The sequence below is a fragment of the Oncorhynchus mykiss genome, chromosome 9 (genome assembly GCF_057628025.1).
Source record: "Oncorhynchus mykiss isolate SJ-2025 chromosome 9, ASM5762802v1, whole genome shotgun sequence".
Lineage (NCBI taxonomy): Eukaryota > Metazoa > Chordata > Actinopteri > Salmoniformes > Salmonidae > Oncorhynchus > Oncorhynchus mykiss.
In genome coordinates, this window is record NC_143030.1 from 4,913,655 (window position 1) to 4,928,674 (window position 15,020).

At 57.7% G+C, this 15,020-nt stretch overlaps 1 protein-coding gene across 1 annotated transcript in view; it reads left to right on the forward strand.

Moving 5' to 3' along the window:
- The first annotated feature begins 14,369 nt into the window (after positions 1-14,369).
- Positions 14,370-15,020, forward strand: part of rigi (RNA sensor RIG-I) — a 44,041-nt gene continuing 43,390 nt past the window's right edge. Inside the window, exon 1 of the mRNA XM_090183318.1 lies at positions 14,370-14,677. Coding sequence (XP_090039444.1) covers positions 14,572-14,677 — 106 coding nt within the window. The 5' untranslated portion in view covers positions 14,370-14,571. The remainder of the gene's footprint in view (positions 14,678-15,020) is intronic.

Here is a 15,020-nt window from a genome sequence, read left to right on the forward strand (position 1 = left end):
CCTCTACCCCGTCCCCTGCAGCTAAAGCCTCTATCCCGTCCCCTCTATCCCGTCCCCTGCAGCTAAAGCCTCTATCCCGTCCCCTCTATCCCGTCCCCTCTACCCCGTCCCCTCTATCCCGTACCCTGCAGCTAAAGCCTCTATCCCGTCCCCTCTACCCCGTCCCCTCTACCCCGTCCCCTCTACCCCGTCCCCTCTACCCTTTCCCCTCTATCCCATCCCTTCTATCCTGTCCCCTCTATCCCGTCCCCTGCAGCTAAAGCCTCTATCCCGTCCCCTCTATCCCGTCCCCTCTATCCCGTCCCCTGCAGCTAAAGCCTCTATCCCGTCCCCTCTATCCCGTCCCCTCTATCCCATCCCCTGCAGCTAAAGCCTCTATCCCGTCCCCTCTATCCCGTCCCCTGCAGCTAAAGCCTCTATCCCGTCCCCTCTACCCCGTCCCCTCTACCCCGTCCCCTGCAGCTAAAGCCTCTATCCCGTCCCCTCTATCCCGTCCCCTGCAGCTAAAGCCTCTATCCCGTCCCCTCTATCCCGTCCCCTGCAGCTAAAGCCTCTATCCCGTCCCCTCTATCCCGTCCCCTCCACCCCGTCCCCTCTGCCCCGTCCCCTCTATCCCGTCCCCTCTACCCCGTCCCCTCTACCCCGTCCCCTGCAGCTAAAGCCTCTATCCCGTCCCCTCTATCCCGTCCCCTGCAGCTAAAGCCTCTATCCCGTCCCCTCTATCCCGTCCCCTGCAGCTAAAGCCTCTATCCCGTCCCCTCTACCAAATCAAAATCAAATCAAATTTATTTTATATAGCCCTTCGTACATCAGCTGATATCTCAAAGTGCTGTACAGAAACCCAGCCTAAAACCCCAAACAGCAAGCAATGCAGGTGAAGAAGCACCTCTACCCCGTCCCCTACAGCTAAAGCCTCTATCCCGTCCCCTGCAGCTAAAGCCTCTATCCCGTCCCCTGCCGCTAAAGCCTCTATCCCGTCCCCTCTATCCCGTCCCCTGCAGCTAAAGCCTCTATCCCGTCCCCTCTACCCCGTCTCCTCTATCCCGTCCCCTCTATCCCGTCCCCTGCAGCTAAAGCCTCTATCCCGTCCCCTCTATCCCGTCCCCTGCAGCTAAAACCTCTATCCCGTCCCCTCTATCCCGTCCCCTGCAGCTAAAGCCTCTATCCCGTCCCCTCTATCCCGTCCCCTCTTTCCGTCCCTTCTATCCCGTCCCCTGCAGCTAAAGCCTCTATCCCGTCCCCTCTATCCCGTCCCCTCTATCCCGTCCCCTGCAGCTAAAGCCTCTATCCCGTCCCTTCTATCCCGTCCCCTGCAGCTAAAGCCTCTACCCCGTCCCTTCTATCCCGTCCCCTGCAGCTAAAGCCTCTATCCCGTCCCCTCTACCCCATCATCTCTACCCCGTCCCCTGCAGCTAAAGCCTCTATCCCGTCCTCTCTACCCCGTCCCCTGCAGCTAAAGCCTCTATCCCGTCCCCTCTACCCCATCCCCTCTACCCCGTCCCCTGCAGCTAAAGCCTCTATCCCGTCCCCTCTACCCCGTCCCCTGCAGCTAAAGCCTCTATCCCGTCCCCTCTACCCCGTCCCCTGCAGCTAAAGCCTCTATCCCGTCCCCTCTATCCCGTCCCCTCTTTCCGTCCCTTCTATCCCGTCCCCTGCAGCTAAAGCCTCTATCCCGTCCCCTATACCCCGTCCCCTGCAGCTAAAGCCTCTATCCCGTCCCCTCTACCCCGTCCCCTGTATCCCGTCCCCTGCAGCTAAAGCCTCTATCCCGTCCCCTCTGCCCCGTCCCCTCTGCCCCGTCCCCTCTATCCCGTCCCCTCTATCCCGTACCCTGCAGCTAAAGCCTCTATCCCGTCCCCTCTACCCCGTTCCCTACCCCGTCTCCTCTACCCCTTCCCCTCTATCCCGTCCCCTCTACCCCGTCCCCTCTACCCCTTCCCCACTATCCCGTCTCCTCTATCCCGTCCCCTGCAGCTAAAGCCTCTATCCCGTCCCCTCTATCCCGTTCCCTCTGCCCCGTCCCCTCTACACCGTCCCCTCTATCCCGTCCCCTGCAGCTAAAGCCTCTATCCCGTCCCCTGCAGCTAAAGCCTCTATCCCGTCCCCTCTACCCCGTCCCCTACAGCTAAAGCCTCTATCCCGTCCCCTGCAGCTAAAGCCTCTATCCCGTCCCCTGCAGCTAAAGCCTCTATCCCGTCCCCTCTATCCCGTCCCCTCTATCCCGTCCCCTCTATCCCGTCTCCTGCAGCTAAAGCCTCTATCCCGTCCCCTGCAGCTAAAGCCTCTATCCCGTCCCCTCTATCCCGTCCCCTCTACCCCGTCCCCTCTATCCCGTTCCCTGCAGCTAAAGCCTCTATCCCGTCCCCTCTATCCCGTCCCCTCTACCCCGTCCCCTCTGCCCCGTCCCCTTTATCCCGTCCCCTCTACCCCGTCCCCTCTATCCCGTACCCTGCAGCTAAAGCCTCTATCCCGTCCCCTCTATCCCGTCCCCTCTATCCCGTCCCCTCTACCCCGTCCCCTCTACCCCTTCCCCTCTATCCCGTCTCCTCTATCCCGTCCCCTCTATCCCGTCCCTTGCAGCTAAAGCCTCTATCCCGTCCCCTCTATCCCGTCTCCTCTACCCCGTCCCCTCTATCCCGTTCCCTGCAGCTAAAGCCTCTATCCCGTCCGCTCTACCCCGTCCCCTCTATCCCGTCCCCTCTACCCCTTCCCCTGCAGCTAAAGCCTCTATCCCGTCCCCTCTACCCCGTCCCCTCTATCCCGTCCCCTGCAGCTAAAGCCTCTATCCCGTCCCCTCTATCACGTCCCCTCTGCCCCGTCCCCTCTAGCCCGTCCCCTCTATCCCGTCCCCTCTACCCCGTCCCCTGCAGCTAAAGCCTCTATCCCGTCCCCTCTATCCCGTTCCCTCTACCCCGTCCCCTCTGTCCCGCCCCCTCTACCCGTCCCCTCTACCCCGTCCCCTGCAGCTAAAGCCTCTATCCCGTCCCCTGCAGCTAAAGCCTCTATCCCGTCCCCTGCAGCTAAAGCCTCTATCCCGTCCCCTCTATCCCGTCCCCTCTATCCCGTCCCCTCTACCCCGTCCCCTACAGCTAAAGCCTCTATCCCGTCCCCTGCAGCTAAAGCCTCTATCCCATCCCCTGCAGCTAAATCCTCTATCCCGTCCCCTCTATCCCGTCCCCTGCAGCTAAAGCCTCTATCCCCTCCCCTTTATCCCGTCCCCTCTATCCCGTCCCCTGCAGCTAAAGCCTCTATCCCGTCCCCTCTATCCCGTCCCCTCTATCCCGTCCCCTGCAGCTAAAGCCTCTATCCCATCCCCTCTACCCCGTCCCCTCTATCCCGTCCCCTCTATCCCGTCCCCTGAGGCTAAAACCTCTATCCCATCCCCTCTACCCCGTCCCCTCTATCCCGTCCCCTGAGGCTAAAACCTCTATCCCGTCCCCTCTATCCCGTCCCCTCTACCCCGTCCCCTGCAGCTAAAGCCTGTATCCCGTCCCCTCTATCCCGTCCCCTCTACCCCGTCCCCTCTATCCCGTCCCCTGCAGCTAAACCCTCTATCCCGTCCCCTCTACCCCGTCCCCTCTATCCCGTCCCCTGCAGCTAAAGCCTCTATCCCGTCCCCTCTATCCCGTCCCCTGCAGCTAAAGCCTCTATCCCGTCCCCTCTATCCCGTCCCCTGCAGCTAAAGCCTCTATCCCGTCCCCTCTATCCCGTTCCCTCTGCCCCGTCCCCTCTACACGTCCCCTCTATCCCGTCCTCTCTATCCCGTCCCCTGCAGCTAAAGCCTCTATCCCGTCCCCTCTATCCCGTCCCCTACAGCTAAAGCCTCTATCCCGTCCCCTGCAGCTAAAGCCTCTATCCCGTCCCCTGCAGCTAAAGCCTCTATCCCGTCCCCTCTATCCCGTCCCCTCTACCCCGTCCCCTCTATCCCGTCCCCTGCAGCTAAAGCCTCTATCCCGTCCCCTCTATCCCGTCCCCTCTATCCCGTCCCCTCTATCCCGTCCCCTGCAGCTAAAGCCTCTATCCCGTCCCCTCTACCCCGTCCCCTCTACCCCGTCCCCTGCAGCTAAAGCCTCTATCCCGTCCCCTCTACCCCGTCCCCTGCAGCTAAAGCCTCTATCCCGTCACCTCTATCCCGTCCCCTGCAGCTAAAGCATCTATCCCGTCCCCTCTATCCCGTCCCCTCTACCCCGTCCCCTCTACCCCTTCCCCTCTATCCCGTCTCCTCTATCCCGTCCCCTCTATCCCGTCCCCTGCAGCTAAAGCCTCTATCCCGTCCCCTCTATCCCGTCTCCTCTACCCCGTCCCCTCTATCCCGTCCCCTGCAGCTAAAGCCTCTATCCCGTCCCCTCTATCCCGTCCCCTCTATCCCGTCCCCTCTACCCCGTCCCCTGCAGCTAAAGCCTCTATCCCGTCCCCTCTATCCCGTCCCCTCTGCCCCGTCCCCTCTATCCCGTCCCCTCTATCCCGTCCCCTCTACACCGTCCCCTGCAGCTAAAGCCTCTATCCCGTCCCCTCTATCCCGTTCCCTCTACCCCGCCCCCTCTACCCCGTCCCCTCTACCCCGTCCCCTGCAGCTAAAGCCTCTATCACGTCCCCTCTATCCCGTCCCCTCTACCCCGTCCCCTACAGCTAAAGCCTCTATCCCGTCCCCTGCAGCTAAAGCCTCTATCCCGTCCCCTGCAGCTAAAGCCTCTATCCCGTCCCCTGCAGCTAAAGCCTCTATCCCATCCCCTGCAGCTAAACCCTCTATCCCGTCCCCTCTATCCCGTCCCCTGCAGCTAAAGCCTCTATCGCGTCCCCTTTATCCCGCCCCCTCTATCCCGTCCCCTGCAGCTAAAGCCTCTATCCCGTCCCCTCTATCCCGTCCCCTCTATCCCGTCCCCTGCAGCTAAAACCTCTATCCCGTCCCCTCTATCCCGTCCCCTCTACCCCGTTCCCTGCAGCTAAAGCCTGTATCCCGTCCCCTCTATCCCGTCCCCTATACCCCGTCCCCTGCAGCTAAAGCCTCTGTCCCGTCCCCTCTACCCCGTCCCCTCTATCCCGTCCCCTGCAGCTAAAGCCTCTATCCCGTCCCCTCTATCCCGTCCCCTGCAGCTAAACCCTCTATCCCGTCCCCTCTACCCCGTCCCCTGCAGCTAAATCCTCTATCCCGTCCCCTCTACCCGTCCCCTCTATCCCATCCCCTGCAGCTAAAGCCTCTACCCCGTCCCCTCTACCCCGTCCCCTCTACCCCGTCCCCTCTGCCCCGTCCCCTCTATCCCGTCCCCTGTAGCTAAAGCCTCTATCCCGTCCCCTCTATCCCGTCCCCTGCAGCTAAAGCCTCTACCCCGTCCCCTCTTCCCCGTCCCCTCTATCCCGTCCCCTGCAGCTAAAGCCTCTACCCCGTACCCTCTACCCCGTCCCCTCTACCCCGTCCCGTCTACCCCGTCCCCTCTATCCCGTCCCCTCTATCCCGTCCCCTGCAGCTAAAGCCTCTATCCCGTCCCCTCTACCCCGTCCCCTCTATCCCGTCCGCTCTATCCCGTCCCCTGCAGCTAAAGCCTCTATCCCATTCCCTCTATCCCGTCCCCTCTACCCCGTCCCCTGCAGCTAAAGCCTCTATCTCGTCCCCTCTACCCCGTCCCCTACAGCTAAAGCCTCTATCCCGTCCCCTGCAGCTAAAGCCTCTATCCCGTCCCCTGCAGCTAAAGCCTCTATCCCGTCCCCTCTACCCCGTCCCCTCTATCCCGTCCCCTGCAGCTAAAGCCTCTATCCCGTCCCCTCTATCCCATCCCCTCTATCCCGTACCCTCTACCCCGTTCCCTCTATCCCGTCCCCTCTATCCCGTCCCCTGCAGCTAAAGCCTCTATCCCATCCCCTCTATCCCGTCTCCTCTGCCCCGTCCCCTCTATCCCGTCCCCTGCAGCTAAAGCCTCTATCCCGTCCCCTCTATCCCGTCCCCTGCAGCTAAAGACTCTATCCCATCCCCTCTACCCCGTCTCCTCTACCCCGTCCCCTGCAGCTAAAGCCTCTATCCCGTCCCCTCTATCCTGTCCCCTCTATCCCGTCCCCTGCAGCTAAAGCCTCTATCCCGTCCCCTCTATCCCGTCCCCTCTACCCCGTCCCTTCTATCCCGTCCCCTCTACCCCGTCCCCTGCAGCTAAAGCCTCTATCCCGTCCCCTCTATCCCGTCCCCTGCAGCTAAAGCCTCTATCCCGTCCCCTCTATCCCGTCCCCTCTATCCCGTCCCCTGCAGCTAAAGCCTCTATCCCGTCCCCTCTATCCCGTCCCCTCTATCCTGTCCCCTCTATCCCGTCCCCTCTATCCCATCCCCTCTACCCCGTACCCTCTATCCCGTCCCCTCTATCCCGTCCCCTGCAGCTAAAGCCTCTACCCCGTCCCCTCTACCCCGTCCCCTCTACCCCGTCCCCTGCAGCTAAAGCCTCTATCCCGTCCCCTCTATCCCGTCCCCTGCAGCTAAAGCCTCTATCCCGTCCCCTCTATCCCGTTCCCTCTGCCCCGTCCCCTCTACACGTCCCCTCTATCCCGTCCTCTCTATCCCGTCCCCTGCAGCTAAAGCCTCTATCCCGTCCCCTCTATCCCGTCCCCTACAGCTAAAGCCTCTATCCCGTCCCCTGCAGCTAAAGCCTCTATCCCGTCCCCTGCAGCTAAAGCCTCTATCCCGTCCCCTCTATCCCGTCCCCTCTACCCCGTCCCCTCTATCCCGTCCCCTGCAGCTAAAGCCTCTATCCCGTCCCCTCTATCCCGTCCCCTGCAGCTAAAGCCTCTATCCCGTCCCCTCTACCCCGTCCCCTACAGCTAAAGCCTCTATCCCGTCCCCTGCAGCTAAAGCCTCTATCCCGTCCCCTCTACCCCGTCCCCTGCAGCTAAAGCCTCTATCCCGTCCCCTCTATCCCGTCCCCTCTACCCCGTCCCCTCTACCCCTTCCCCTCTATCCCGTCTCCTCTATCCCGTCCCCTCTATCCCGTCCCCTGCAGCTAAAGCCTCTATCCCGTCCCCTCTATCCCGTCTCCTCTACCCCGTCCCCTCTATCCCGTCCCCTGCAGCTAAAGCCTCTATCCCGTCCCCTCTACCCCGTCCCCTCTATCACGTCCCCTCTACCCCGTCCCCTGCAGCTAAAGCCTCTATCCCGTCCCCTCTATCCCGTCCCCTGCAGCTAAAGCCTCTATCCCGTCCCCTCTGCCCCGTCCCCTCTATCCCGTCCCCTCTATCCCGTCCCCTCTACACCGTCCCCTGCAGCTAAAGCCTCTATCCCGTCCCCTCTATCCCGTTCCCTCTACCCCGTCCCCTCTGCCCCGCCCCCTCTACCCCGTCCCCTCTACCCCGTCCCCTGCAGCTAAAGCCTCTATCACGTCCCCTCTATCCCGTCCCCTCTACCCCGTCCCCTACAGCTAAAGCCTCTATCCCGTCCCCTGCAGCTAAAGCCTCTATCCCATCCCCTGCAGCTAAACCCTCTATCCCGTCCCCTCTATCCCGTCCCCTCTATCCCGTCCCCTGCAGCTAAAGCCTCTATCGCGTCCCCTTTATCCCGCCCCCTCTATCCCGTCCCCTGCAGCTAAAGCCTCTATCCCGTCCCCTCTATCCCGTCCCCTCTATCCCGTCCCCTCTATCCCGTCCCCTGCAGCTAAAGCCTCTATCCCATCCCCTCTACCCCGTCCCCTCTATCCCATCCCCTGCAGCTAAAACCTCTATCCCGTCCCCTCTATCCCGTCCCTTCTACCCCGTTCCCTGCAGCTAAAGCCTGTATCCCGTCCCCTCTATCCCGTCCCCTATACCCCGTCCCCTGCAGCTAAAGCCTCTGTCCCGTCCCCTCTACCCCGTCCCCTCTATCCCGTCCCCTGCAGCTAAAGCCTCTATCCCGTCCCCTCTATCCCGTCCCCTCTATCCCGTCCCCTGCAGCTAAACCCTCTATCCCGTCCCCTCTACCCCGTCCCCTGCAGCTAAATCCTCTATCCCGTCCCCTCTACCCGTCCCCTCTATCCCGTCCCCTGCAGCTAAAGCCTCTACCCCGTCCCCTCTACCCCGTCCCCTCTACCCCGTCCCCTCTGCCCCGTCCCCTCTATCCCGTCCCCTGTAGCTAAAGCCTCTATCCCGTCCCCTCTATCCCGTCCCCTCTATCCCGTCCCCTGCAGCTAAAGCCTCTACCCCGTCCCCTCTTCCCCGTCCCCTCTATCCCGTCCCCTGCAGCTAAAGCCTCTACCCCGTCCCCTCTACCCCGTCCCGTCTACCCCGTCCCCTCTATCCCGTCCCCTCTATCCCGTCCCCTGCAGCTAAAGCCTCTATCCCGTCCCCTCTATCCCGTCCCCTCTACCCCGTCCCCTCTATCCCGTCCGCTCTATCCCGTCCCCTGCAGCTAAAGCCTCTATCCCATCCCCTCTATCCCGTCCCCTCTACCCCGTCCCCTGCAGCTAAAGCCTCTAACTCGTCCCCTCTACCCCGTCCCCTACAGCTAAAGCCTCTATCCCGTCCCCTGCAGCTAAAGCCTCTATCCCGTCCCCTGCAGCTAAAGCCTCTATCCCGTCCCCTCTATCCCGTCCCCTGCAGCTAAAGCCTCTATCCCGTCCCCTCTATCCCATCCCCTCTATCCCGTACCCTCTACCCCGTTCCCTCTATCCCGTCCCCTGCAGCTAAAGCCTCTATCCCATCCCCTCTGCCCCGTCCCCTCTATCCCGTCCCCTGCAGCTAAAGCCTCTATCCCGTCCCCTCTATCCCGTCCCCTGCAGCTAAAGACTCTATCCCATCCCCTCTACCCCGTCTCCTCTACCCCGTCCCCTGCAGCTAAAGCCTCTATCCCGTCCCCTCTATCCTGTCCCCTCTATCCCGTCCCCTGCAGCTAAAGCCTCTATCCCGTCCCCTCTACCCCGTCCCTTCTATCCCGTCCCCTCTATCCCGTCCCCTGCAGCTAAAGACTCTATCCCATCCCCTCTACCCCGTCTCCTCTACCCCGTCCCCTGCAGCTAAAGCCTCTATCCCGTCCCCTCTATCCCGTCCCCTCTATCCCGTCCCCTGCAGCTAAAGCCTCTATCCCGTCCCCTCTATCCCGTCCCCTCTATCCCGTCCCCTGCAGCTAAAGCCTCTATCCCGTCCCCTCTATCCCGTCCCCTCTATCCTGTCCCCTCTATCCCGTCCCCTCTATCCCATCCCCTCTACCCCGTACCCTCTATCCCGTCCCCTCTATCCCGTCCCCTCTATCCCGTCCCCTGCAGCTAAAGCCTCTACCCCGTCCCCTCTACCCCGTCCCCTCTACCCCGTCCCCTGCAGCTAAAGCCTCTATCCCGTCCCCTCTATCCCGTCCCCTGCAGCTAAAGCCTCTATCCCGTCCCCTCTATCCCGTTCCCTCTGCCCCGTCCCCTCTACACGTCCCCTCTATCCCGTCCTCTCTATCCCGTCCCCTGCAGCTAAAGCCTCTATCCCGTCCCCTCTATCCCGTCCCCTACAGCTAAAGCCTCTATCCCGTCCCCTGCAGCTAAAGCCTCTATCCCGTCCCCTGCAGCTAAAGCCTCTATCCCGTCCCCTCTATCCCGTCCCCTCTACCCCGTCCCCTCTATCCCGTCCCCTGCAGCTAAAGCCTCTATCCCGTCCCCTCTATCCCGTCCCCTGCAGCTAAAGCCTCTATCCCGTCCCCTCTACCCCGTCCCCTACAGCTAAAACCTCTATCCCGTCCCCTGCAGCTAAAGCCTCTATCCCGTCCCCTCTACCCCGTCCCCTGCAGCTAAAGCCTCTATCCCGTCACCTCTATCCCGTCCCCTGCAGCTAAAGCATCTATCCCGTCCCCTCTACCCCGTCCCCTCTACCCCGTCCCCTCTATCCCGTCCCCTCTATCCCGTCCCCTCTACCCCGTCCCCTCTACCCCTTCCCCTCTATCCCGTCTCCTCTATCCCGTCCCCTCTATCCCGTCCCCTGCAGCTAAAGCCTCTATCCCGTCCCCTCTATCCCGTCTCCTCTACCCCGTCCCCTCTATCCCGTCCCCTGCAGCTAAAGCCTCTATCCCGTCCCCTCTACCCCGTCCCCTCTATCACGTCCCCTCTACCCCGTCCCCTGCAGCTAAAGCCTCTATCCCGTCCCCTCTATCCCGTCCCCTCTATCCCGTCCCCTCTGCCCCGTCCCCTCTATCCCGTCCCCTCTATCCCGTCCCCTCTACACCGTCCCCTGCAGCTAAAGCCTCTATCCCGTCCCCTCTATCCCGTTTCCTCTACCCCGTCCCCTCTGCCCCGCCCCCTCTACCCCGTCCCCTCTACCCCGTCCCCTGCAGCTAAAGCCTCTATCACGTCCCCTCTATCCCGTCCCCTCTACCCCGTCCCCTACAGCTAAAGCCTCTATCCCGTCCCCTGCAGCTAAAGCCTCTATCCCATCCCCTGCAGCTAAACCCTCTATCCCGTCCCCTCTATCCCGTCCCCTGCAGCTAAAGCCTCTATCGCGTCCCCTTTATCCCGCCCCCTCTATCCCGTCCCCTGCAGCTAAAGCCTCTATCCCGTCCCCTCTATCCCGTCCCCTCTATCCCGTCCCCTCTATCCCGTCCCCTGCAGCTAAAGCCTCTATCCCATCCCCTCTACCCCGTCCCCTCTATCCCATCCCCTGCAGCTAAAACCTCTATCCCGTCCCCTCTATCCCGTCCCTTCTACCCCGTTCCCTGCAGCTAAAGCCTGTATCCCGTCCCCTCTATCCCGTCCCCTATACCCCGTCCCCTGCAGCTAAAGCCTCTGTCCCGTCCCCTCTACCCCGTCCCCTCTATCCCGTCCCCTGCAGCTAAAGCCTCTATCCCGTCCCCTCTATCCCGTCCCCTCTATCCCGTCCCCTGCAGCTAAACCCTCTATCCCGTCCCCTCTACCCCGTCCCCTGCAGCTAAATCCTCTATCCCGTCCCCTCTACCCGTCCCCTCTATCCCGTCCCCTGCAGCTAAAGCCTCTACCCCGTCCCCTCTGCCCCGTCCCCTCTATCCCGTCCCCTGTAGCTAAAGCCTCTATCCCGTCCCCTCTATCCCGTCCCCTCTATCCCGTCCCCTGCAGCTAAAGCCTCTATCCCGTCCCCTGCAGCTAAAGCCTCTACCCCGTCCCCTCTTCCCCGTCCCCTCTATCCCGTCCCCTGCAGCTAAAGCCTCTACCCCGTACCCTCTACCCCGTCCCCTCTACCCCGTCCCCTCTACCCCGTCCCCTCTATCCCGTCCCCTCTATCCCGTCCCCTGCAGCTAAAGCCTCTATCCCGTCCCCTCTATCCCGTCCCCTCTACCCCGTCCCCTCTATCCCGTCCGCTCTATCCCGTCCCCTGCAGCTAAAGCCTTTATCCCATCCCCTCTATCCTGTCCCCTCTACCCCGTCCCCTGCAGCTAAAGCCTCTATCTCGTCCCCTCTACCCCGTCCCCTACAGCTAAAGCCTCTATCCCGTCCCCTGCAGCTAAAGCCTCTATCCCGTCCCCTGCAGCTAAAGCCTCTATCCCGTCCCCTCTATCCCGTCCCCTGCAGCTAAAGCCTCTATCCCGTCCCCTCTATCCCGTACCCTCTACCCCGTTCCCTCTATCCCGTCCCCTCTATCCCGTCCCCTGCAGCTAAAGCCTCTATCCCGTCCCCTGCAGCTAAAGCCTCTATCCCGTCCCGTCTATCCCGTCCCCTGCAGCTAAAGACTCTATCCCATCCCCTCTACCCCGTCTCCTCTACCCCGTCCCCTGCAGCTAAAGCCTCTATCCCGTCCCCTCTATCCTGTCCCCTCTATCCCGTCCCCTGCAGCTAAAGCCTCTATCCCGTCCCCTCTATCCCGTCCCCTCTACCCCGTCCCTTCTATCCCGTCCCCTCTACCCCGTCCCCTGCAGCTAAAGCCTCTATCCCGTCCCCTCTATCCCGTCCCCTCTATCCCGTCCCCTGCAGCTAAAGCCTCTATCCCGTCCCCTCTATCCCGTCCCCTGCAGCTAAAGCCTCTATCCCGTCCCCTCTATCCCGTCCCCTCTATCCTGTCCCCTCTATCCCGTCCCCTCTATCCCATCCCCTCTACCCCGTACCCTCTATCCCGTCCCCTCTACCCCGTCCCATCTATCCCGTCCCCTCTGTCCCGTCCTCTGGCTAGGCAGAGTACTGTAGGATTTTAGTTACTGCGGTGTATGTATTCGTAATGGCCCTTCGCGGGAGTTGGGTTTGTTCCTTCGTTCACGTTGTCACTCCCTTATTTCCCCGGTCTAGTGTGGGGCCTTGGATAGAGGAGTACTTTATGTTTATAGACTCTTCCTATACTCCCTTACCTTGGGTCTTCTTCTCTTATATATCAATAGCTAATAACTCATCTTCTGTTAGTTATTATGCTCGTCAGCTAGTAGTCACTGGGAAACTAGTATTGTTATATGTATGGACTTTTCCAAAGATATATTATTGTCCACACAATGAAATATTCTTTAGTGCAATCACTTTAACCTATAACCAGGGTCACTTTCTGTTCAGTGAGAGTGTTAAAGGCGTTTGCTCTCCAGACCGTTAATCTGGCCTAGTTGTCAAAGTTTCAAGCTTTTATTAAGTCACTCTGTTTTTGTCTTATACACATTATTACAATTCAATGGTTCTACAGTTTCCCAATACATCAATAATGCTCAATCAATCCTTAATGCGCTATACTATGCCAGATAATAATGCAAATGTGAATCGCTTAACACACTTCTTATAACTCTATAAACAAAGCAAACAGCCATATATTTACCTTGAAGCTCTATTCCCTTGGTCCTTCCCCTGGTCTCTATAAGAGTAGTAATATTTACCTTGAAGCTCTATTCCCTTGGTCCTTCCCCTGGTCTCTATAAGAGTAGTAATATTTACCTTGACGCTCTATTCCCCTGGTCTCTATAAGAGTAGTAATATTTACCTTGACGCTCTATTCCCCTGGTCTCTATAAGAGTAGTAATATTTACCTTGACGCTCTATTCCCCTGGTCCTTCCACTGGTCTCTATAAGAGTAGTAATATTGACCTTGAAGCTCTATTCCCCTGGTCTCTATAAGAGTAGTAATATTTACCTTGAAGCTCTATTCCCCTGGTCTCTATAAGAGTAGTAATATTTACCTTGAAGCTCTATTCCCCTGGTCTCTATAAGAGTAGTAATATTGACCTTGAAGCTCTATTCCCCTGGTCTCTATAAGAGTAGTAATATTTACCTTGAAGCTCTATTCCCCTGGTCCTTCCACTGGTCTCTATAAGAGTAGTAATATTTGTGCAGCCTCTGCTGTTTATACTACTATAATCTTCTTATTTAGTCCGAATTTCCTATGGTTTTTACTGCCTACTGTTTAGATATTGATTTCCTTTTATCGACCCTTGGCTACTACGAGGCTTTAACTATTTCTGGGCTTTTTCAATCTTGCCAAACTGCGATTGTCTCTGGCACTCCAAAGATGGAACGTTGTTGCTCTCAAGAGTTCTCTACGCCTCGCTCCGTTGAGGGGTGAAGTTCTCTCTTCCACAACCTTGTTCTCTTATTATTTTTATAAGGTGTGAGCTTCCAGTGTACAACACAATTCTTTAAGATATACCAGTCAATAGTTTTGCTCGCGCCTTGAGATCAAAGTAGTCAATGCAAACAGAGTATAGTAAAAGTAATTTACCTGGTCTGATGATTCTCTATGATGTCCAAATCATATGGGTAGAGGATCATGTCTAGGCACTGATCTCTCCTCCTTTTATACCTTGTTTAGACACTCAGTTTGGGGGAAGATGTTTGGGAGTGCAATCTATCTTAACAGTGTGCCATTACATTATGTCCTTGACACTTTTTGTTGCAGCGTGCTCAAGATTAAGTAGCACTTAGTCCAATGTTAATTGGGGCGTTGGTTTGGTAGATCTGTTCCTACCACTCCTCCTCAGTCTTCCTGTAGGTTGGTTCTTGTTTTAATGTCCAGTACTTGTAGTGCCTGTGTATTTGGCTCCCTCTGCTGGTCACTTGCTGTTGTGGCAGTTTGTTCCCGCATTCCCCAGTCAATAGCTGGTCTTAGAGCCCATGGATGTGGCTCTGGATCGGCTACTGGGGGAGGGGTCTGATCTCTTTTGGCTTTTGCTACAACTGTTATGAGTGATTATGGTGTTAAAACAAGATGCTGCTTTGCATAATATTGTATAATAAATTGTCACAGGGAATTTGTCCTAAATAAAAATGTGTCATTTGTGTGCTCTGCTATTTCATTGATGCAGCACCTCTATTGATCAATTGAATCTATCCTGTATGGTATATACTGAATGTTATTTGGCACAGATTAGTTCACCACGACCATAGAGAATTATCTTATTGTTTGGTGTTGCCCTCGCTAGTGGGTTATGTAACGAGTCCAAACTGATCCTAGATCTGGGTCTAACTACCCAACCACCTCTGGGGACTTTACTGAGGCAGGTGTTTCGTTTTATTGTCACTCGGGATGTTTCGGTTTCGTTTCTTCAGGCCGGCGAGGCTGAGGCGTGGTTACCACTGACATGTTATAGGAGATCAGCTGAGTCAGTACGGCCAATATCACGGAACACCAAACCACTATACCCGTTGAGCAGCTGTCAGCTTAATGCAAGAGACATAGTCAATATCTCTCTGCTATCAGTTCATCGATCATTCATCGATCATGTATGAGTTGGAGAAGAGCAATCTACAGAGGTGTAGTGAATACGTGGTTCATATTTTGCGACCGTCTTACGTCAAAGGCTTCATGACAACTTACCTGCGTCCAGGTACAGTATGTATAATGTCGCTTTAGCTACTAACGGTAGTCTGTGAAGTTCCTTTACCTTTTATCCTGTTTTAGCTACTAACGATTATTTCACCTTAGTTATCCTGTTGTTTTAGCTACTAACGATTATTTTACCTTAGTTATCCTGTTGTTTTAGCTACTAACGATTGTTTTACCATTGTTATCCTGTTGTTTTAGCTACTGACTGTAGTCTATACGGTTGTTTTACATTTGTTGTCCTGTTGTTTTAGCTACTAACGATTATTTTACCATTGTTATCCTGTTGTTTTAGCTACTAACGATTGTTTTACATTTGTTATCCTGTTGTTTTAGCTACTAACGGT